The 24,846-nt window shown below is 42.1% G+C and overlaps 2 protein-coding genes across 4 annotated transcripts; both read right to left on the bottom strand.

Annotated features, from left to right (window-relative positions):
- Window positions 1-1,122: 1,122 nt before the first annotated feature.
- Window positions 1,123-14,054, bottom strand: ACTR8 (ARP8 actin related protein 8 homolog). 2 transcript variants are annotated; one of them, XM_025376135.1, is made up of 13 exons: window positions 13,826-14,054; window positions 11,879-12,049; window positions 10,357-10,467; window positions 9,914-10,018; window positions 9,480-9,653; window positions 8,885-8,978; window positions 8,222-8,354; window positions 6,508-6,661; window positions 5,329-5,424; window positions 4,697-4,837; window positions 3,539-3,803; window positions 2,299-2,462; window positions 1,123-1,497 (listed from the first exon to the last, which is right to left on the bottom strand). In XM_025376135.1, the coding sequence occupies exons 1-13, from the start codon at window positions 13,946-13,948 to the stop codon at window positions 1,354-1,356; spliced, it is 1,875 nt and encodes a 624-aa protein (XP_025231920.1). In that variant the 5' UTR covers window positions 13,949-14,054; the 3' UTR covers window positions 1,123-1,353. The 2 variants fall into 2 exon arrangements, with proteins under 2 accessions (XP_025231920.1, XP_025231921.1); XM_025376136.1 differs by lacking the exon at window positions 13,826-14,054 and adding an exon at window positions 13,510-13,667 and having other exon boundaries at window positions 1,221-1,497; window positions 11,879-12,012.
- Window positions 14,055-16,544: 2,490 nt separating this feature from the next.
- Window positions 16,545-24,190, bottom strand: SELENOK (selenoprotein K). Of its 2 annotated transcripts, XM_025376329.1 has the most exons (5): window positions 23,945-24,190; window positions 20,502-20,592; window positions 18,969-19,052; window positions 17,943-18,029; window positions 16,545-17,682 (listed from the first exon to the last, which is right to left on the bottom strand). In XM_025376329.1, the coding sequence occupies exons 1-4, from the start codon at window positions 23,961-23,963 to the stop codon at window positions 17,948-17,950; spliced, it is 276 nt and encodes a 91-aa protein (XP_025232114.1). In that variant the 5' UTR covers window positions 23,964-24,190; the 3' UTR covers window positions 16,545-17,682; window positions 17,943-17,947. The 2 variants fall into 2 exon arrangements, with proteins under 2 accessions (XP_025232114.1, XP_025232112.1); XM_025376327.1 differs by lacking the exon at window positions 16,545-17,682 and having other exon boundaries at window positions 17,939-18,029.
- Window positions 24,191-24,846: the final 656 nt, after the last annotated feature.

Below are 24,846 nucleotides of genomic sequence, written 5' to 3'. Positions count from 1 at the left end.
TTTTCAAATTGAAGGCACACATCCCAGTTGGTACTGGCAAGTTTAAACTATTTTTAATACTGGTAGACTCTTCATTTGTAACCTACTGAGCAGTTACAGAGGGTACTCCCATTGATACAAAATGCTCTAGTACCGGCATTTCTCCACATCCAGAGTTTTTTCTGCATTCCATTCTGATTTCCATCTCTTATCTGTTCCCTGCTTTTGTCCTTCCGTCTCACCCCCATCTCCAGCCTTGATAAGCGAGATGGCGGAAGCAGGTGCCTAGGAGGAAGCAGCAGGAAGCAGCATTTTCCCACTCCTCCCAGAGCGCTGGGCTCCCAGACTGTGTTCCTGTCTCTGGACAATGCCTTCTCTTCCTCCTGGGCTCAGAGGGTTTCACTAGAGCCTGGACCACCAGTGGTAATAGCTGTATTATTTAGATTTTGCTTCAGGATGCTCAGAGGTTAATGTCAACTAATCATACTGAACATCATGAACTCCAGCAGCTTTCACTTAATCCTTCAGGTAAAGAAAAATTGGGGCTTGATGACTAAGTTTGTAGTATTAATAACTACATCAGTCACCATTATCAGTATAACACAAGAACTCTAAATTATACCCAAATCATTTCTATTTAGCTTTAGGAAGAAAACAAGATTTCCTTTTCAGCATTTGTTCTGTTTTGGCCAAATAAAAACTGTTTTCTTTCTTCCTCCAAGCTCACCCTAGGGCATGTCAGATAACAAAAGCTAGTCTGCCCAGCCTTCCATCTTTACCTTTGGAAATTGAGACTTGAATGGGTCCCATTCTTTTTCTGTAATCCAACAGAAAATGAAAAAAAAACAAAAACCACCAAAACTTTTTCCCCCTATTTGGGATTCTAAAAGGACATATGAGTCACATCATAAGTGCACTTAACTCAGACAACTTTAGATCCTAATGAAATACTAGACAAGAGAGAGAATGGCATGAGTGGACAGTTCTCCCTCGTCACACACTACCCCTCATGGTTTTATGAGGCTGCCTGCTGATGAGATTCAATGAGCCAACTTAAATGAAGGGCTTCACCACATGAGAAACTTCAATAGCAATGTCTACATCACTGGGGAGTTTATGAGACCCTGAGAGAGGGCAAGAGAGTTTACAACTGAAGAGTAAGTTCCTATTTATTCTCAAATGCCCTGACCAAACTGCTCAAAAGCAGTTTATAATTTCAAACCAATGTCATGTCCTCAACATAAAGTTCAAATTCATTTACTGTCCATGACACTTAAGCATCTAGGCCAATAAATTACAATACATATATTCTGTAAGAGTCTTTTATACCAAGAAGCTTGTTTTTGGTCTTCAGCAGTGACATTTCCTCCCCATTCACCACACAAACGCAGCCCGCTCTCGTAACATGCGGACACCAAAGCGCTGCCACTCTCGCTGATAAATCCACAGTTCCTGTGTTGTATCCAAACAAGCCAACACTGCCCCTCCTTTCCATGCAATCAGTCGGGGGTCCATGTCCTAGAAAAGGGATGAAGACATTTTAGCCTAATCACATAAGATACATACTCAATCATTTACTTGAATATGGGGCCGAGAAAAATCCCTGCTGAGTCAATACCTAGTAAGCCAGGCTTTCAACCTGTATTAAAGACAGTAGTACTTATGAACTAAAGGCATCTTTCTCTTTCAATAGCCAAGAAAACTTTTAAATTTTTATAACTAAAGATGCTATTATTTACTACTATTGCACAAATACTGTTTACCCTGTACACAGGAACATATACAAATGACTTATTTATTTCGAAGTTTGAATGGAATAAATAGATCCCCACAATCCCTCCCTCAGGATTAAAAAGAAATAGGAACATTTCCAGGAATTGTTAGTGACATTTAATAAAACACACAAAATCTATTTCTAAATTCCTGGGTTTATCTTTCAAGATAGTTCAAACCAAAAAGATCCTTAAACATCATCTGGTCCAGGGACCAGAAGTAGATCCTTCATATAAAAAAGAGATTAAAATGGAGCTGTTCTGGCTGGCAGGGCTTGAGAGCAGTCCGTCCTCCCCTTGCCCAACAAAGGTGGAATTCAGTCATGCTAGTTTGGGGAGCGCGGCAGGGGAAAGCAGCAGAAATCCAGTACCTTAGGCCAGAGCACCTTCCACCACATCTATGGCTTGCTGAAATTAACTTTCCCACTTGCCCTAAGCCCTCAAGAACTTCTCAGACACAAGCCCATGCCTCCTGGGATCTGATCTGTCCACATACAAGGCTGGTTTCATTTGTATACAGTCCAACTTGCAGAATAAAACAACCTACCTTAGGCCTTGTGATCACATCCACATTTTCAATAATTCGCCTGAACGATGGTGGCATTTTGTTGAGAATTCTGTGCTGCAGAAATTCTTGAGCTTTATGAAACATCAAACCACCTCCCACCACCAGGATGGAGCTGTACATCTTCTTTTTGGTATCATCGGATGCTGAAAAGACAGTGACATCCTCCATGCTTTTCTCTCCACATTCATAATTCTAGGCCAAGCCACCAACACCTCTTGCTTGGGCAAGTGCAATAGCCTTCTCAAAGATTTCCCTCCAGCCCACCCTCCACACTGCAGCCAGGGGTAGTAGGCGTGTTGCCACGCCACTGCAATCCTACTTGCAGGATTAGGATCAAAATTTTTAACAGTCCGAGTGTGGTGGCTCACGCCTGTAATCCCAGAACTATGGGAGGCCAAGGCGGGTGGATCACCAGGTCAGGAGTTCGAAACCAGCCTGGCCAACATAGTGAAACCCCGTCCCTACTAAAAAGACAAAAATTAGCTGGGAATGGTAGTGTGTGCACCTATAGTCCCAGCTACTTGGGAGGCTGAGGCAGGAGAATCACTTGAACCCAGGAGGCAGAGGTTATGGTGAGCCGAGATCACGCCATTGCACTCCAGCCTGAGCAAGAGTGAGACTCTGTCTGAAAATAAATAAATAAATAAAATATTTAAAGGGACCCACAAGATCCACTATGGGTGGTCCTCACCCGCTTCTCTAGCCTCATCCTCACACTCTGCTTCCCAGCCACATTGATCTTCACAGGCTTCTTCCTCTACCCTATCTGTTACTGCTAACTGACACCTTTCATCATCCTTTACATCTCTTTCAAGGGCCACCTTCCTCAAGGAAGTTTTCCCTGCCTCCCACCTTCCATACCATCCCCTAGGGAATAAAGATTCTATGTGAAATTCCTCAAATTATTACACAAATGTGAAATTACCACTAGCAGGTGCTACAAAGTTGAGCTAAAGGATACTGACTGCTCAACAGTACCCTGCCAGTGGTAATTCCACATTTGTGTAATAATTTGACTTATTTTGGCTTCTTCCACTAGGCTATAAACCCATTCTACCTCATTAATGTATTCCCAACACCTGGCAATGCAAGTCAAGTAGGCGCTTAACTGTTTTTCATTGAATATGTTATACTGCACAAGTATATCCTAGACTGAACTAATTTATTTAACTGCTATCTTGTTTCACTGTTATCTCCCGGTCTCCCTGGATGTGCTTACAACAGCAGTCTATGCTATGAAGGATGGCTTTATCCAGGCCCAGGGCTTTCCCTTCAAACAGCGAGATGGCAGTCTTCCTGGACATCAGCGCAGTGAGGGCCTCCTCGGAATCGTTGCCAGCCATCAGGCCATCTCCCTGTGAGGACCCCAAATCTACTTCTTGGGAATGGAGTCTTTCTGGAAGATCAGAGGACTGGCCACGAAGATCCCCTTCAAATCCAATAGGTTTGGATGCAGACTTTCGGTCAGCAGTAGCTTTTGCAGACTTTAAATCAAAAGGACAATCAAGTAGGTGGTATTACTACAACAGAACACTGTTGATGTTGTCTAGCTAGATCCCTCCCTACCCTACTACTATGCACTAGTATAAAACAAAAGTCACGCAGCAATACAACAACTGCCCAGCACCCATTCCCAGGTAACAGGAATGAGAGACGGTGCACAGATAAAGATGCTCTGACCATTCCAAAGCAGGGTAGCTGCCGGTAGGCAGGGTGGCTCTCAGAACTGTATCATCACTGGTTAGATTTTAAAACTGAAAAACCAGTGCAGACAGACTTTATTCCCCGTGCCCTGAGTTTTTAAATGGAGTATTCCAGTGGGATTCATGGGCCATGACTGTTAAGGAATTCTTACTTTCAGATCCTATCAGTCCACCTCATGTTTGCCTCTGGGGAGGAACAAAGACTAGAAAATCTAGTCTCCATCATGAGCTGGTGCTGTTTCATTAGCAGACAAGACCTTTAATTTGTGCCCCTGTACCAGACATCGTATTACGGGGATCCGCTTTCAACAAAGGAATTCAGCTCTTTGGCTATGCCATGCATCTTTCACAAAATTAAGTAACAGGTGAGATTTTAATGAAAATACTGCTGAAAAAATATTCAGAAGTAGATAATGTAAGTAAATGATACACACCAAAAGGAAAGTGTCATTAACTTTTAAATATATGGACTAGCATTCAGAAAATTAATGTTTGCTGAATAGAGAAATCTGTCTTCCAGATTTTAAACTCAGACTTCAGTTGATCTACAATTCTAAAAGCTAATATCAGTGTTATGCTGGAAGATAGAACTGATTACAATGGCCTATTAACGCTGGACAAATTTCTCCTTCAGGGACAAAACTCTCTCTTCTCCTACCAGAATCGCTACGGACCTGTTCTTGTTTGCTCTGTGTGGCCAACAGGTAATGTTCATCGTGAGGATCCTCAGGATCGCCCTGAGATCTGTGCTGCAAAGTCGTCATTTTCTGTCCAACAATTCCAAAAGTTGCAGGGTAGAACAAAGCCATTGGAGCCTGTACATGGAAGGAAAAGTGATCAACAAAAGATACTGCCTCCTGAAAAAAACTGATCCACTAAACACTGTTCTTCTAAAAACAAAACTGGCAGATCAGATTCTCTAAGTTAGACTAGGCAATCTTCTCTTTTGGGAGTGGCATTATTTCTCTGGTGTACCACAGGCCAGAAAACTCACTCATCATCCAACTAGATGGGTGATATGACACCATATGAGAGAAATCTCAAAACAAATATAAAGTACTTCATAATCTACTTCATAATTTCCTAAAAAGAATGCTACCTTTCTCTCTAATTAACAACTCCTCATATAGGGGCTAACTAGAAAGATGTTTTTCTATACCAGTGGCTTAAATGTTGGCTTAGTGGATAATCTACAATCAGTTGACATTCTGATCTCACAATGTTTCCAGCAAGTGCATATTCTCTCAGTGTGACTGAACCTGGATAACTTTCCTTCTACCCATGGAAACAGACACCTATAAGTTACCTGGAGTTTTTCATCTCCTAATCGAAACTGGTAAAGCAGGGCAGGAGAATCAGGATGTCGAATCTGAAACTCATGGTCCTGAAGCCCAGAGATGTCCTGATTCCAGGAAAAAATGCTGTCAGTGAATCAGTAAGAATGCATGTAAACTCTTCAAATTATGCTTCAACCTCACCATCATCTAAATATCACCTATAAAAAGGACAACCTACAGCTTTGTACCACTCTCACTATAACTTAAAATAGGAATTCAGCTATACTTTGTTCCTCTATCTAAAATTTCTGGAATTTCTACTGTTTACATTATTTGTTTTCTCCATTATCAATATACATTAGTACAAACAATGACCCAAAACAATAAGCAAATTCCCTCAGTAACTGGGAAATTTACAGTATTTTTATGTTTCCCTAATTTTTTAAAATTTAGTACCTGAAAAAAGTAAAAACAAGTCTCAAACAAAAAAAGGATACCAATCCATATATAGCAATGATTAAACATTGTTTGCAATATTAAGAAAGTGCTTCAAATTATAACATTTAACAAAATGTCTGTACTTACATATTTACCTACTATCCTCCTTACACCTAAAGGTTTATCTTCACCTTTTATCAAGATGAGACAGAGAAATTTGCTAAACTCTGTTTCCTAAAAAAATCAAACTGTTTTCCAGAGCCTGAAACACACCCTCACTGCTTAGACCTTAGCAAAAAAACCCAAAAAACTTTCACTCCTTAAGGGCTTTCTCCTCAAGGCTTTATCTTGGGTTGAAAAAGGCAGTATAATGCTGATACTTTATTTTTTTATTTATTTTTTTTGAGACGGAGTCTCACTTTGTCGCCCAGGCTGGAGTGCAGTGGCGCAATCTCAGCTTACTGTAAGCTCCGCCTCCCGGGTTCACGCCCTTCTCCTGCCTGAGTCTCCTGAGTAGCTGGGACTACAGGCGCCCGCCACCGCGCCTGGCTATTTTTGTATTTTTAGTACAGACGGGGTTTCACCGTGTTAGCCAGGATGGTTTCAATCTCCTGACCTCGTGATCCGCCCACCTTGGCCTCCCAAAGTGCTGGGATTACAGGTGTAAGCCACCGCGCCCAGCCAATGCTGTTACATTTTTAAGTATCTTTTAAATCTCTTAACTTTCTCCTAGAAACAAAAATAATCAGCAATATTGATTCTGCTCCCACCTGATCTAAATGACAAAAAGTTTCTTTAAGGTGTTGCAGAAGAAGACAATCCATTTTATTTGTTAACTGGCATTCTCTGTAAGGGAACCCAGCTCGCTGCATTAGCCAGTAAAAACATCTTGACACATCAGATCCTCCATATGCCAGACAAAGCCTAAAGTTAAGAGAAAAGGGTAGATGGTTAATCTGTTGGTTAAGAAGGTGCAAAAGGTGTTTGAACAAATCCATTAAAGGCTGGGCATGGTGGTTCCTGCCTGTGATCCCAGCACTTTGGGAGGCCAAGATGGGCAGATCACTTGAGGCGAGGAGTTCAAGACCAGCTGGCCAATATGGCGAAACCCTATCTCTACTAAAAATACAAAAATTAGCCAGGCATGGTGATGCACACCTGTAATCCCAGCTACGTGGGAGGCTGAGGCACAAGACTTGCTTGAACCCGGGAGGCGGAGGTTGCAGTGAGCCAAGAGATCACGCCACTGCACTCCAGCCTGGATGACAGAGTGAGAGTCTATCTAAAAAAAACACAAAAAAACAAACAAAAATGTCCATTAAACACAGTGATATATAGCAAGTTTCAAGAAATGTATGTTGAATGGACAGAATGAATGGATGGAAGGGAGAAAAGGAACTTTAGAAAAAACCAGTGGGGGGCACCTAAAGTAGTCATGATGTTTGAAAATGTATCTGAGAAACCCAATACTCACTATTAAATCCAGCTCACTTCCCATTCAATATGTGTTTATCATATGACAGTTGTTTGGAGGTCTACACTCACTAGCATGTAAGGCAACAATGACAATACAAGACAAACTTATGAGAGAACAGTTTAGAGAAAGCTGTCTACTAAGAAGGTTTCTACAATTTGGGAAGACAGCTGCTATATTATTTTATTGGTAGGAAACGTGGGTCCAGCATTTTCTCCACACTTTGAGACCCAGTGGCACTGGATATTCTAACAACGGATGAGCCAAAATAAAATGGATTTTAGAATGTACGAGAACTTGGGGTGGGAGGCAGCAGATGACCCTTTCTCATGGACAATTTAAGCCCTCTTTTAAAGACTCAAACTGCCTAATGTGGAGGACGGGAAGAATGAAAGCATCCTGAGGGGCAGCAAGAAGCCATCTCTGGAGCACAAAATGCTTCAGAGAGCCCACACCTGCATTACCTGAGTGTGCTCACATATGTCAGGCTTGACTGAAGAAGGACAAGCTGCAAATCTGGTCCTGATAGTAATTTTCTTTACCTGTCTATCATCATAAAGTTACTCACCCACAGAACACCACTATGACAAAAAAATGCAGATATTCAAAACACTAGCCAGATAGTTCAGATTGAAAAAGCCGATTTCCTCCTACATGACTTGCCGAAATAAAGCTCTGCTCTAAGGGTGTGATTAGTAGCTCTGTGCCAAACCACAGCTAAAGACATGAAGCTACCGTTTACATTTCCTCTATGGGAAAGCACATAAAACATACCAGGACTTTCAGGGGCTGTTGATGTAAATCCGTATTAAGAAGTTCCAATGGGAAGGGTAAAATGATTCGTTTTCGCCTTGCTGGAATTTGCACTTCCATAATCTTGCTGGTTTCCTATGCAGACTTTTGAATATATGGTTATCTTATAATTTTTAACCTGTGATTTTTTATTATTTACAGTTGAACAGATTATGAGGGAAGAGGGAACAGGGAATGCCACCTTCCAAGTTCCTCACCGAGTATTCCGATGAGACACCCCATCCTCCACACAGCATACGCTTGTCTTCTGGTCCCCAACGTCTACAATACACGTGCTGCTTAAGCCACTGCCATAGGTGGCACACACAGACTCCTGATGGACCACGATCCCTGGGGAAAAAAAAAAAGGCAGAGTAGTGAGCAGCTGTAGAGCAGCAAAGATCCCAAAACAGATAATCAACTGAAGTGGGGAGCCTAGGGACTTCTGGGCAGGGTATCTGAGGAACACTGATCCTTTCAGAATAAGCATTTAAATAAGTCGGGCACAGTGGCTCACGCCTGCCATCCCAACACTTTGGGAGGCTGAAGCGGGCGGATCACGAGGTCAGGAGATCGAGACCATCCTGGCTAACACAGTGAAACCCCATCTCTACTAAAAAATACAAAAAATTAGCCGGGTGTGGTGGCGGGCGCCTGTAGTCCCAGCTAATCAGGAGGCTGAGGCAGGAGAATGGCGTGAATCCAGGAGGCGGAGCTTGCAGTAAGCCGAGATAGCGCCACTGCACTACAGCCTGGGCGACAGAGTGAGACTCCATCTCAAAATAAATAAATAAATAAATAAATCCATAAATTAGATTACCTCTATCATTAAAGAAAGAAAATTCCATTTAAAATAGGTTTCACTGGGATATCAGACATACCTGAAAAGCCCATCTTCATTAGTATCATATTCACTAGTTCCTTCACATGCTGTTTATTATAGATATCAGGAATTAACAAGATACATCTATAATACTAAAAAGAAGAACAAAGATAAAAGGGTTAACACTCGAGTCTCGTCAGGTCAAATTCACCACTTCTTTTTAGAGAGACTTCCCTTCAAAGGAGTAGCAGCTACGGTTACACACCCAGAATAAAAGCTCAAACCTCTGTATTATCCTATGGGTTTTATAAAGAAATAAAAAATGCTCAAGTGTTTTTTTTCCTTGAAATTATTAAAAACTTGTAAAATGAAAAATAAGACAACTGATGTGTCAGTAAGGTCCAAAGAGAAGACAAAAATAAGCAAGCTTGCTGATTTGACTAATAGAGACACCAAAGAAACAGAGAAAGAATAAAAGCACTAGAAGGGAATTAACTGAAGAAGAAAAGACATCCTCAAGCCACTAAGATCCTCACCCTGAAGGCCAAGAATGCATCAAGAAGGACACTATATTACAAACAACTCGGTAATGTGTACTTTCATTGACCAAGAATCTTAAAAACAATCCAAATTAACTGAGAATTTTAACTTACCTTTAAATCTTTCAGTGGGATTTCCAAGTATTTTTGTATCGCATGAGACCATATTACTTCAATATCTGCCAGAACAGCTGTAAGAGAGCCCCCAGGGCCTGGATGAATATTTAACTGACCTCTTCTGATAGGCCAGTGAATATTGTAACAGTCCAGTGGATTAACATACAAGGCCTAGAAAAGGAGGAGGGAGATGAGTACTTTGTTAAAACTTTCCTCTCAAGGTTTTCTGGATTCATATCCAAAAATCTAACTAACGTTTGCTGAATGTGAGAAATGTTGAGAGTGATATAGGAGTCGGTGGGACTATCTGGTTCTCAAAGTAGGGTTATAGAGTGCTAGGAAATGACTAGGACTCAGTGGCAACATAAGTGAATTTTAGGAGGAGGATCAGGTTCCCCTTCTTCCATTCTTAGTGTAAAGAAGTTTCTTACCTCCTCTCCTACTAAATACTCAGGGTGATGAGATGTGTTTGTCCACTTATTTCCCGAACAGTGATCTAAAATTGCAGGTCGCATCTGCTTATTGTAAGAGCGTGCCTGAAAAGAAAAACCATCAGAAAATTATCTCAATTTATTCAAGGCAGGGGCAACATAAGGGTCTCCTTTTCTTTTCTCTCCCACACTAGATACATTGGCAAATTTTAATCACAAATATTTGGCAAAATACATCAACTTGCCTACCCCCACCTCATAGATTATGTGCCTTGCCTAAGCATTTGTAACACTGACTCGGGTATTCTGTAGTTATAGGGGGTTTTCTTCCTTTATAAGGAACTCCCATCTTGTATTTGCATAGTGATACAGGAAGAACATGTGAATGGTATTATGATACAAATAGTGGTGATAAAAGAATAAATCTGAAGAGTTGATCGAACCTGTTCAGGGGACACAGGAATGCGTCTTGTACCATTGGACATCTTTTTAGACCATATTGCTTGATCCACCATTTTAAGGCCATTTTGTCTTTGTTCATTACTTTCCGGTTTCTGGGGGGGAAAAATGAAAGATGGATTTAATGAGATTAAATCAAAGGATTTAATGAGAAGAGAAAGCAATTCAAAAACTACTAATTTAATCCAATCTTTGGAAATGCTCCTTTATCAACAAGTAGCATTTCCTTAATCTTTATCACATGTACTACTCTTAAGAATTCCCTCCAGCCTGGGCAACATGGCAAAACACCATCTCTACAAAAAATACAAGAAATTAGCTGGGTGTGGTGGCACAGGCCTGTGGTCCCAGCTACTTGGGAGACTAAGGCGAGAGGACTGCTTGAGCCCAGGAGGTGGAGGGTGCAATGAGCCGAGGTCACACCACTGCACTCCAGCCTGAAGAACAGAGCAAGACCCTGTCTCAAGACGAGAAAAAAAGAATTCCCAGGAATCTTTTATAAGTCAAAAGCAGCCCTCGCTATAAAACAACTATATGCTAAATTTTCAAGTGATTTTTCATAAAATTTCTCACAGCACTAATCAAAGCATACCTACTTCATGTTTACAAAGTATTTCAGAAACTCTTCCATACAATTATATGATTCTTATGTTTATAATTTTGACAATGTCACATTCCTTCATATGTTGATCAGCAAGTGTTCTCATTATTATAGTATAAAGAAAATGTCCATAAATATCTTTACATAAACGTTTTTTGATTTTTATTTCTTAAACGTATTTCCTAAAGTAGAATTACAAGATCCAAAGATAAATAATGAAGTATAGACTCTTGTATCAGCAAGTTATATTTAAACTTACAACTGGACTTACGTAGGGTCTGCTAGTTACACTAAAAAATGGAACCCTAAGGCCTACTATCAGAATTAAAGAAACTTTACATTCCCAAAACTATCCTTGACTTAAAACTTCAAAGTAAAATGTGGATTATGATGTAACATATAGATTTATCACTGATCACAAAGAATCTTCCTGATAATCACCATCTGTAACATAGGATAAAGTTGATTCTTACTGCAAGAAAATTTTTTTTTTGCCTTGAAATTATGGTTAATCTAAGACCATAAGTGCTTATTGTAACAATCTAATTTGCTAATGGATTGAAATAGTATCTCTTTCAGATACTTACAGTTTAAATATGGCTTAACCACTAAGTTTAAGCCTGTTAACAAGGACCTGAATGTATCACTTTAAGTGAGTGATGACTCTGTGTCTTCCATTATAGAACACCTTCATCAACACTCAATTCACCCTGAAAGACTTACTTTTGTTGTAACTAATTCTTTATATCTCAAGTCACTAGCTCTGATGAAAAATGAGTGACATTATTATTTTAAAACACAGCAAAGCTATGAAGACATTTCTTTAAGATTCTGATGTACTTAAGTGTCTACGTCCTCCCAGGGAAACAGCCTTAGGCTTTCTCTCCAGGTCATTTTTGACTTACATTTAGTCCCTCCCTTAGAAGCCAACTGTCCTTGTATAGGGGTTGCCCTTGTTGTTTGTGTCTTCGCGCAATGACATGAGGAATGCTGGCAGGAAGAGTGTCTGTGGCTCGACCAATCCTTAAAGTTGTTGAACCTGGATGTATGACAATGATGAAGTTGCTCTGGATTTGCTGCAGATATAAAACATAGATGTGTGACCTTCGTAAATAATATGCCGGTAACAAAATTAAACAACATACACATAACAAGCTAAACTAAGAAGCTGACTCAAAGGTATCAAAATAATTCAGTAAAGAGAGTTCTTTGAGAAGTATCCAATTACTGCTCTCTACCTAAACACAAACTTATTATGTTCCCTTGACGTGAGTCATAGTACATAGCTTGACAAATATTTGTTTAAATGAATGAAACAAAAATTATCCACGACAAATTAACATACAGTTCCTGAGCATTTATGTGACTGAAGAAACATTGCTATAGAATCCAGGCCCAGGCTCTGAATTCACAGATCTGTCTGCAAATTCAGACTGCCACTTCCTTGCTCTGAATGAAGTTCCCACAGTTCACCAGTTACTGTGAGGATTAAATGAGTTATACATGTAACTCAGAGCTGGGCCACCGGAAGCATTCGAGGAATGTTGACTTTTACTATAGTAAAGCCTTTCAACGTGATCCACTGCCTTCACAAGAAGTCAGACTCTGTGGCTTACATGACCCTCATGATATGGCCCCCGCTATGATCTCCAGTCCCCTTCCTTAACTCCAGACACCCTAATCTACCGCTGGGCCTCCAACACTTCACATCCTCTGTTGGCACAAGTCTCTTCCACACTGTTCTTCTTTCCTGAGATTCCCTCCTCCCTCTGGTTAGCTCCTAATCACCTTCAGGACTCTAAACAGATGTCACCTCACCTCCTTTGAAGAAACCCTCCCTGTCGGGGATGGAGGAGGTACTTGCTTGAGTGCCCAATACTGCCCTCTGCACAAGCCCATTCCATGCCATGCTCTGATACCTGCTGTCCTATCTCCAAGTGTGAGCTCTCCCCTCCTAATCACCCCCACCCAGAGTAGGAGAATCCTAGAGGGAAGCACCTGGCAAGGCCCTTACAGACCATCCAGTCGGCCTTCTCAACTAGCTGGATGGAGAAACCAGGCCTGTCCAACAGTAATGGCCACTCTGGGCTTGCCGTGTGCCAGGCACTGTCATAGTAGTGATAGCTAACTAGTAGCTGCCCTATGTGAGCACTTATGTGAATTGTACACTGCCTGTGCCCGTTTTCCTACGTGAATGCTGTTTTAGTTACTGATTAGTAAGGTTTTGTGTGCGTGCATACGTCTAAAGTCCTTTGCCAGGCATGCTACGGCAAATAATTTTTTCTGGTTAGTTTAGTTTGGTCTAATCGTGTTGTTTTTGATACACAAGCTCTTAATATATATTTAGACAAATGTCCACCATTTCCTTGCTTGAAATGACTTCCATTATCTGAGATTTCTTAACAAAGGAAAAAGCCTGGACCCCGAACTATCTCTTAACAAGTACAGGCTGACGCTCCCAGTGAGCCAGCCTGGTGCTAAACTCCATCTGCCACCATTTAACCCTCACGGCAACCTGCGAGGCGGCTGGTATCACCGTGGTCGTTTTATGGTCGGGAGGCTGAGGCCATAGCCCGGGTCGCAGGGCACACAGCCAGCCGGTAGGGCGTGCGGGGGGACGGAGCGGTGTCCCTGCGGGGGCTCCGCCTGGCTCCTGGCGCTCCGCGCCTCCTAGCCCTCCGCGTCCCGGCGCGCCACGACCCGGAAAGGAAAGACCACTTCCGCACTCCCCACCAGGGGCTGGGGCCTGCAGGGAGGACTCGAAGCCTCCAGCCGCCTCCCGCCCCCTGCCCGGCAGCGGAGGACCCAAGCAAGGGTAAAGGGTTCTAACCCAGACCGGTCCCGAGCCGCACCTCCTGCAGCGACTCCGGCACCAGCGCAGGCACGATGGGCCGCTTCACGCCCCGCTGCTCCTTCTCTTTCTCTCCGCCCTTCTCCTTCCCGTTCTCCCCGTCACCCTTCTCAGCCTGGGTCATCGTGGCCGCCAACACCCACCAACCTCTCGCTTCAGCTCCGCAGCCACGACTGCCGGGACGGAAGGCCCACCGCGCAGGCGCACGGCCGGGTGCCCACAGTCAAGATGGCCGCCGCGGAGTCGTCCCAGAGGGCTCCGGAAAGGCGAGGGCGGGGCTGCCCGGCGCTGGGGCTGGGGGCGGGGTGTCCTTGTGGATTGACTGGGTGGAGTGTTTCTGTGATTAGTCCTGTCGGTGTAGGGTGCGAGCAACATAGTACACGTAGCTTTTTGAGCGCCTAGTGGGGGTCGGCTGATAACCCGCAACTTATTTCGTCCTCACAGACGTCTCTTCTCCTAGATTCCCAGATACTGTATGTACTCTTAATTTTTCTCATATGTCCTCATGTTCAGTCCAGCCTCTAATGTTGGGGTTAGGTCTTTTCCAGACACACTCCTTGGGTGACTATCCAGTTTCCTGGCTTTAACAATGAATACGACTCCCAAATATATATATATCCAGGCTGAACCTCTCACAGAGATTCGGATTGATAACCAGTGCCTACTTGGTCTCTCCATCTGGATTGCCTACAAGGCACTGCAAACTTAAATAGGTTCAAAATGTAACTCTTGATTCCCTCCCCTCTCACTTTCACCATCTCAGTAAATGTCATTTTGATTCTTCACTTGTCAACAGCTTCTACATCCAATCCATCAGTAAATCCTGCAGTCTCTAAAATAGATCTTGAATTCATCCACTTCTCCATGCCCGTGCCACTACCTAGCCCAAGCCACTTTCATCTCACCTGGATGACAACATCAGCCTCTTAACTCGAATTCCTTGTCCTGTCCCCCTATATCTGTTCTTATATAGTTGCCCACATGTTGTTTTAAAATATGTAGTTAATACTGTGTACCCAGCACTCCACTAAGACTTATCTCAAAAATTAGATGTCACTCATGCTTTAAACTCTAATGGTTTCCCTTTGCTCAAGGAACAGAATCTAAACAAACCACCACCTAAAGACCATATCTAGTTATTGCTGTGTTTCTAATTTCACCTCACACCACTCTCCCCATTCCTTGGCATTTCCAGCTACACTTGTTTTATCATTCTCAGACACGCCAAGCCCTTCCCGTCATTGGGCTGTTGCACTTGCTGTTCATTTTGCCTTGGATGCTCTTCCCTCAGCTGTCTCATTGTCACGTCTGAACTCAAATGTCACGTCAGGCCTTTTGCAGTTATCCTCTCACCATCCTATTCCTTTTGAAGCATGAAGCATTAGTCTGTAATTATCATGCTTGCTCACTTACTGTCTTCCACACTAGAATGTAAGCTCCGTGAGACTTTGCCAGTTATCTTCAGTACATGGTAGGTGCCCAATAAGCATGTGATGACTAAATACTAAATAAAGAACTCTTTGGTAAAAATGTAATCCATTTTACAGGTGAGTGAAGTGGGATAAAATGGCATAACTCACTCAAGATCATAAGCTATTGAGTAGCAAAGACAAGAGTTAAGCACAAGTACTCAAGAACCTGTGTTTTACACTGTCTGAAGTGCAAAGAACACCTGAATGTCAAATGCAGCCAGGACTCCGGGATAAGACCCGAGGAACAAGTCCTGCAGCAGCAGTGCTAGGAGACAGAAGAGGACCATGGTTCGCATGCTCAGGAAAAGCCATCAGTAACAACAATCAACCACCTACTGAGACTCTGCCATGGTCTCCCCACTATAAAGTGGAGGTTTAATAATGCCTCTGCCATTCACTGGCAATACAATCTAGGAAGCTGCAAAACTTTACTGAACCCTCACATGTGTCTGTATAATGAAAATGTCATTATACATTTACCTCACTTTGCATATATGTATACATTATATGTATCCCTCACTTCGTCAGAATTTAAAATGTGTAAAAATTTACAGGCTGGGCATTGTGGCTCACACGTGTAATCCCAGCATTTAGGGAGGCCATAGCGGGAGATCACTTGAGTTCAAACGGTCAAGGCTGCGGTGAGCAGCCACTGTATAACAGCCTGGATAAGACTGAGACCCTGTCTCAAAAAAAAAAAAAAAAAAAAGGCTGGGCACGGTGGCTCAAGCCTGTAATCCCAGCACTTTGGGAGGCCGAGATGGGTGGATCACGAGGTCAGAGATTGAGACCATCCTGGCTAACACAGTGAAACCCCATCTCTACTAAAAAAATAGAAAAAAACTCACCGGGCGAGGTGGCGGGTGCCTGTAGTCCCAGCTACTCGGGAGGCTAAGGCAGGAGAATGGCATGAACCCGGGAGGCGGAGCTTGCAGTGAGCTGAGATCCGGCCACTGCATTCCAGCCTGGGCGACAGAGCGAGACTCCGTCTCAAAAACAAAAAAAAACAAAAAAAAACAAAAAAAAACCTGACACATAATTGAAGTGGCCAGCAAACTGTTATCCTTATCCTGAAAGCTGCATTGTAATTGCTTCTTCATCCTGAACACTGGTATCTTATGCCACAACATCCCATTTCCTGACAAACAGGGTTGAATAAATGCTGATAAATCAATATAAAAAAGGCTTTCACCTGAACACTTGGTTTCAAAGCCTATTAAACACTAGAAGTAGAGTTATCTGTATTCATTTTCCAATAAATATTTATTTCCAGTAAGTACTACATGACTATCTTACATGTAGTCACTATTCAAAGGACTGGGGTAAAGACAACAAAATTCCTAGTCTCAGAGCTTCCACTCTAGTCAAAGCATGTAAGTTATCAGTATGCAGATGGATTTTAAAGCCAGTAGGCAGTATATTGAGCAACACTATAGAGTGCAAATTTGGCAAGATAGCATGGAAGCCCATTTTATTTATTTATTTTGTTTGAGATAGGGTCTCACTCTGTCGCCTAGGCAGGAGTACAGTGGCGTGCTCACAGCAACCTCCACCTCCCGGGTTGAAGCGATTCTCCTGCCTCTGCCTCCTGAGTAGCAGGGATTATAGGTGCACACTACCACACCTGGCTAATTTTTGTTATTTTAGGTTTCGTCATGTTGCAGGCTGGTCTCGAACTCCTGAACTCTGGTGATCCGCCCACCTCAGCCTCCCAAAGTGCTGGGATTACAGGCGTGAGCCACCGCGCCAGGCCGAAGTCCATGATTTTAAAGACTATTTAGTAAATTTCTATTTTGTAGCTCAGTTTTGTTAGCTATGGCTTTATAAATACCCTGATGATTATATTTGGTAGCAAATCAGACACAATGTATTAAAGATTGATGAGACAAATATATTAAAGATAAAGATTAATTCAAGAGCACAGATATGATATGCATACTACTGAAATAAATAGTGTGATTTATAAATGAGAAAAAGTTAACAATGAACAGTATTTCAGAAGTTGAAACGGTGACACTAACAGTGCTAAATACACAGGCTTTTATTCATTTTCTTCAGATTGTTTTTTCTTGAATATAAAGATGAGGAGTCCACTCTGCAACCTAAAAATATTTACTTATTAAAACTATATTAATACTTTAATAAACTATACAAAAAGGTCATGAGACAAACATCTGCATTTATGGAACTGCATGTCAGTCAGGCCAGTTCCCTGTAGAGGGAATTCCTAGCATGACCTCATTCATCTGTGAGGACACAGAGCAGTCCTTGTTTAGACAGACACATTCATCTACTGCTCAGCATGGTCGGCCTTCCACTTCTTGATGGTTTCCTTCTGCTGTGAATGTGCATGTCCAGTTGTCTGCTTCTTAGAGCAGACATTTACCTGAAAATGTTACAATAATTAGTTACTGGTTATTAATTTGGATCTGTGTGAAAAGCCCAACCTATTACATGTTATAAAACCTTTCTCAAAAGACATTTTGATAATAAGGCCAGTGAATTTTTCAAGGGTTAAGATAACAAATATATTTCCAAATAATGTCTGAGTAATTATAAGCTGTTGGGCAACTTCTTAAAGAAAACATTACTACAGAAGCATTTTCAAAACAAAATCCTACAAAAGAATTTCAGATCTGAAGTTACCTTCCTCATCCACCCGCCATTGGAGGAGGACTAGGGCCACGCAGATGATTGATTCTACCCATTCTTCGGGGAGGGTTTCCCGGTGGCCTAACAAAACAAAAAGTTAGTATCAACTGTTTGATAGACACAACTTTGTCTCCTTTTAAAAGCACTCAACTAGACCCTTTTCTTTTTCAGCACCCGCATGATCCTAAAACACAATTTAAAATAGAAACTACCATTTTAGGTCAGGAGGCAAAAATAAAACACTTAAAGGGACCAGATACATAATGCACACAAGGAACTGAGTCAAGAAAGGATTGTGATGAACTGAACAGCACCTCCAGTAATGCCCCAGTGAAACCCAGCTCCAGCTGCTTTTTGCCAGGTAAAAACATAAGCCTAGCCCAGTGCTAGTTGATCTTGATCTTTAAGGCTTTTTTTTTTATTTAGAGACGGAGTCCCACTCTGTCTCCAGGCTGGAGTGCAGTGGCACAATTTCAGCTCACTGCAACCTCCACCTCCTGGGTTCAAGCAATTCTCCTGCATCAGCCTCCTGAGTATCTGGGACTACAGGCGCACACCACCACACCCAGCTAATTTTTGTATTTCAGTAGAGACGGGGTTTCACCATGTTGGTCAGGATGGTCTCGATCTCTTGACCTCGTGATCTACCCGCCCTGACCTCCCAAAGTGCTGGGATTACAGGCGTGAGCCACCGGCGCCTGGCAGTCTTCTAAGTTTTTAATTAGCAACTGGAAATCCAGGTGTTAAAAAGAAATCTTTAGATTTTAATGTTGGCCATCAGTTTTCATCCTCTAATTTAGACTTTTCCCATGGGATATTTGATGTATATTTTAGTTTTGTCAGATTAACTCTGATTATTATCAAATCAGAGGCAATTTGACTTTTACAGTAATGCATTAATTTTCTAAAACAGGATTCAAACTCTTAATTTCCACAAATCTAACTCTATCTACCTAAAATATCTAATTTAATTAAGATATACAAAGAGATAAAAAGAACTATCAATTTAAAAAGCTGTACCCTCTTCCATCATCATATCTGGAATCAGATGAGTTTCCATAGCTTCTTCTTTTTTTCACATCTTGCTGAAGCAGAGTTTTGAAACTGAAACAAGGGGCAGAAAACAACAAAGGTATCACTTTTGACAACATTCTAAAATATATTTCCATGGTTTTTAACTCTCATCTCTGTGAGAGGATTACTAAACCCACTTAGCTCCTAACCCACATTTCTTGCAGCCAGCTGGACAACACCATTGAACTTAAGCATGTGTCTAAACTGAATGCGCCATGTTGTGCACCAAATCACCCTTCCTTGTATTTCTTATTTGCTAGTAACTCCCCTAGACAGAGCATGAAACCAGAGTCATCCCTGACCTCCACTTTAAATCAGCCATCGGGTTTTTACAGTGTCTCATGTTCATTTCCCCTGCAAAAGTCTACCTAACATCTTGGGGAAGGAGGGGCCGAGGGTGGTGTGGCAAAGGCACAGGGCTTCTGGGAATCCATTTAAATGGAATTTTTAAAAATGATTCGTAAAATTATATGGAAGGATTTAACTGAGTTTATAAAGTGCTTTTATAAACAACATGGAGTAGGTGAAATTTGTAAGAGTAAGTTTTGGATTGGGTAACTTAGGGCCTCTCTTGTGCCCTGTTGTATTTTTCTATGGAACCATCTCTTCCATTTTACATTCTACACCATCTAATTTATGCTATATACAGCCATAAAATTTAATTTCCGAGACCACGGCTAAGATCAAATTAAGCATAAAGACCACGGCCTGATACTCAAACTTCTTCATCCTTCACGTGGTTTCCTTTATCTGGGATAACTTCCTCTGATGGTCACCTCCCACAGTCATGCCCACCCTTGCAATATGAAGATATTTACTGACAGTAAAGTCAATGAAAAAAGAGTCTGTCTCCCATATCTTTCCATCCCTACAGTTCTCTGATCATGAGACACTCAAATATATATGTTCAAATTTAGGAATAGGTAAGACTTCTTAATTGTTGATGAACAATTCTAACAAACAGCATGTAAAAGACCAAAACATGCATTTATCTAGTAACTGCTTACAATTATGAAGACATTTAAACTTTTGTCTCCTTTACCAATTCTAGCCCTTCATTATAAAAAACTTCACTAGTTGGGAATTTTTTTTAAAAAAAGGATATAAAACCCTTTATTTACCTGTTATATAATATGGAATGAATGTTGCACGCACACACAAAAAAACAAGAATAGTAGAGAGAAAGTGAGGCCCAGTCATTTAGCATTAGAATGGACAGACCCAGCCATAGGTTGAAGTAGTTACCACCAAGGTTAAGACGTGGTCAAGTTTACCAATCCAATTAACATATACTCATAAGATGTCTGGTGGTAGCAGCTTTATTACTAAAGTCTATTTCCCTGTGTAAATCTATTATTAAAATTGCAATAGATAACTGTTTCAGGAAAACTGAGCTTATTTAAGATACCTAACATAATGCACACAACGGACTCCTGTCAACTTAAATATCAGGGCAATTAAAAGCACTTCTATACTTACAACAAAACCACAAACTCAGCTATTCCCCAGAAGAAATCTGTTATCAAAGATAATCTCCATGGAGACTGACTCCGGCTGTCCAACACTTGTCCTACAGACAAGAATTAAAGAAACTTTAGTGAGTGCTACAAATCCCTAACCCAAGAGGCATCACGTTTAGTTAGGTAACAATGACTGACTTGGGTTTCAACTTGCCCACTGGTCCAAATGGCCAACACCAGAAGAAATCTGTGAGCATCATTCCAAGGAAATGTTGGGAGGAGTAATGTTCCATTATCTAGGGACATTCCTCTAGTATGTCAAAAGTCTACTACAGTTTATAAACTTGGTGGGTGACTTCATTCTATTCAACTACTTTCTCTCTTTCTATAAATATATAACAAAGGCTGGGCACGGTGGCTCATGCCTGTAATCTCAGCACTTTGGGAGGCCAAGGCAGGCGGATCACGAGGTCAGGAGATTGAGACCATCCTGGCTAACACAGTGAAACCTCGTCTCTACTAAAAACTATAAAAAATTAGCTGGGCATGGTGGCACACACCTGTAGTCCCAGTTACTCAGGAGGCTGAGGCAGAAGAATTGCTCGAACCCGGGAGGCAGAGGTTGCAGTGAGCCCAGATTGCGCCACTGCACCCCAGCCTGGGCGACAGAGCGAGACTTGTCTCAAAAAAAAAAAAAAATTGTTTTACATATATATGTGTGTGTGTATATATGTATATGTATATAACATATTTTATATAAAACAATATATATTATATATGAAACAAACATTTATCATGGTTTAAAAATGTAACAATGGTTACCAATCATTAACCATTTTAAAGAGTACAGTTCTGTGATATTAAGTACATTCTACATTGATGTACAACCATCATCACCATCCACCTCTAGAACTTTTTCATCTTCTCCAGCTGAAACTCTATACCCATTAAACCCTGATTCCCATTACCTTCTCCACCCAGCTCCTGGCAACCACCATTCTACTTTCTGTCCCTACAAATTTGACTCCTCTAGGAACCTCATAAAAGAAGAATCATACAATTTCTGTCCTTTAGTGACCAGCTTTTCACTTGGCATGTCTTCAAATTTCATCCATGTTGCAGCATGTGTCAAAATCTCCTTCCTGAAGGTTGAATAATATATCCTTGTATGTATATACTACATTTCGTTTACCCACTCATATCTGTCGATGGACACTTGAGTTGCTTCCACCTTCTGACTACTGTGAATAATGCTGCTATCAACATGGGTGTAAAAATACCTGTTTATTCAAGTACTTCGAAGAAACATATGGGACAGGTGAATATAAAGGAATGCTCACATCACTTCCATATTCCTAAACGTGTTGAGTATTTTCATTTACAAAGTCTCTTGCCTGTATAAAAAGATTGCTTATTCATACTCTTACAAGGCTTTGGAATCAATTATTTTTATATAATTCTTATAAAGAGTGTGTATGCTCTAAGTAGTAAAGAGAATTTGTCTTGTTCTTCATTAAAATAACTACTGTTTTCTATAATTGCATACTCTTGATTCTAATAAACTCTCGTTTTATCTTAAGCAAAACTGGATCTATTTTTCAAACCACTTTAATACAAGCTATAACATAATTTGGTACACTATCATTTCAGCCTTGCAAATCAAGATGTCAGAATATTTGGGGGGAAGAATAACTGTCAACTACCTCTCCTTTCCATTATCCCAAGAGTTAACCCCAATCACCTCTACCCACTCCACGAGGGTTTACTTTTGTCTCCTTGACCAGCTTAATTTCAGATATCCACTTGGATCTAAGCTCTCACTGTGCTACTGAGAGCAAGGGGCTACAAAACTTTAGAGGATGGATGACAGGCTTAGTTCTCTGCCTCTTACTAGCTCTGCTTCGTTGGCTGATGTGACATTTTCTTTCTCCAACAAAAAGTATTCCAGGGCTAGCCATCACATAAGATTGTTGAGAGGAAAAAAAAAAAAAGTCATCTGACAGTAAGAGAAAGATTTTGTCCATTAAGTGCTGATAATACAGTCCTAAGAAGGTGGATCTAATTGGAACCTGTCATTTCTTCCTCTGTGACTCAATCTTGCTTTTCCACTTTCCCTTTCTGAAGGCAGAATGTCCCTTCCACCAATATCCCCAGAGAGAAGTAAGGTGTTTGAATGCAGTTGCGTTTCTCAACTCTTAAAGTGCGATAAAGGGTCCTAATCGGCTACTTATGTGGACCAAATAAAATAATGCGAACACAGTAAGACACAACAAATACAAGGAATTATTCAATGATTCATACAAAAGCTTCCAGCCTTAAGCTTATATCACAAAGTCTAGGAAACAGGCTATAAAACAGACTAAAGTCTGAAAGCGCCCAAAACTAAGATGGAATTTTGATGCTTTTCTGTAGTGTCCATCAATCTACTTGTTTCAAAGATTTTTAAGTGGGAGATGAGGAAGGGAGATTTTGAAAAATCAAGAAATGCAAAAGTGCACTCGGCCAGAAGGCTTCTCATCGACTACCTTACTCGTCTGTGGAGAAAAACAGATGACTCAAATAGAACCAAGACCTAGTTCCAGTGATCCACAACTCCTTGTTAAGGCTGCACCAAAAAATTTCACCTGAGTCAAACAGGTGGGCAGGCAGCTCTAGCATTGATCTGACACAGTCATGTCCTTCCTTTTCGGTCATCTTCTTTGTGAGGTCGCAGAATTAAGTCTCTCGGATTCTCCATTCCGGTAATAATTAACTTGCTCCTAGGGGAAGATAGTACTTCTTCCCGTGCCCCTTGAAATTCGAGCAAAACGTTCCATGTATGACTAGCTACCCTCTCCTGGGGGAAAAAGCCTATGCAAAGCTTTCATCTAATTATCATCCTAGGTCGGCTCGGTCTTTTTACACGTTGTAGAAAGAGGCAGCAAAGTAGATAACAAGGACGCTGACGCCAGCCTACCTGGTTTCGAATCCCGACTCAGCCATTAACTGTTACCTCTGTGATCCTGGGCAAGCTATTTAATCTATCTGCGCCTCAGAGTTTCCACCCGTAAAACAGGATTCAATGTGACGATAAGCAAATAACTGAAACAGTGCCCAGGGCACAAGCGCTACGTGTACAGCATCGACGTCCTTGTCCTCACTAGTTTTAAGGATACCGACACCCGAGAGGAGAGACCACCCTCGCAAATCCACAATCAAGCGCTTGCTATACTAAGGCGGAGTTGCAGGGCTCCCAATACTCAGCGTGAGGCCGGCGGGACCTCGGCCCCCGACTGCCGGCTCGGACACCATCTGCTGAGGCGCCACAAGCCGGGGCGACTTCGCGTCCAGCTACGCCCGGCCGCGGAGCGCTAAGCCCGGGGAAGCCGCACCGGGTCCAACACTCAGCGAGCGACGATGAAAGGAACCTGGGGTCCGATCTTACAAGTCACCGGTCGAAGCCACAGTCCGCTCTCAACTTACCGTTCGAGATGTAAACCATCTTCTCCCACTACCCGGCTTCAGATCGACAGGGCGCCTGGCCCCTCTCGGCTTCTGTATCTCCCTCTGCTCCCCGCCCTTCGAGCGTCACAGGACGCGATTAGACAAAATGATGACGAGGCCTAAGGTAGGCAGAGCCCATTGGCTGCTGAGAGAGACGCGCCCCCGATGGGCGTTTTTGCGTCGTCACGCCGGCGACTTCCGGTTAGGCGAGGCCGGCTGAGCGGACAACCGGATATGACGTTAAGGACTGCCCTATAAGCCCTCGGTTTCCAGTCCTCTATCCAACTTGATCGCGCGGAGTTGGTTTGCACCGCCCGGGGGGGGAAGATATTTTCTCGTTGATTGATAGGCTCCAGGTCGGGGTAGGAGAGGCTGTCCTGTATGAAGTGGCTTGAAGGGCCGCTGACAGGAGGAAATGTTTCCGAACTTTCCAGACATGTTGAGGTTTGAGGGTACTGAGCTTGTGAGATTTGGTAGGAGGGTGCTGACTACACGTTAAGGAATTTTATTGTCACGCCTTTGGGAATATACTGCCAGGCTCCTCCTAGATATATTCATTCTCTTTCAAATAAACATCTCTACCTTTGTTCACCAGAAACTGAGTTTTTCTTAGCCTTTTGAGAGGTAACTGGAACTGTAGACCCTTTCTCTGCTTGTTTCTTATTGATGGCGACTGCTTATGACCACTTTGTTGACAGACGAATTAGAAGGCATGTCTTGGACATTCACTAAATGTGGACCACATACTATGGATATTTACTCTGCTCCAGCCACTGGGCTGCTTCTGTTCCTTGAACGTGGCCATTTCATTCCCATCTCAAGGCCTCTGCACTTCGCTGTTCTTTCAGCGTGGAGACCTAATAACTGCTTCCTTTGGCTTC

Source organism: Theropithecus gelada, chromosome 2, assembly GCF_003255815.1.
Source record: "Theropithecus gelada isolate Dixy chromosome 2, Tgel_1.0, whole genome shotgun sequence".
Taxonomy (NCBI): Eukaryota; Metazoa; Chordata; class Mammalia; order Primates; family Cercopithecidae; genus Theropithecus; species Theropithecus gelada.
The sequence above is the reverse complement of the archived record's forward strand: the minus strand, read 5'-3'. Positions and strand labels throughout refer to the sequence as shown.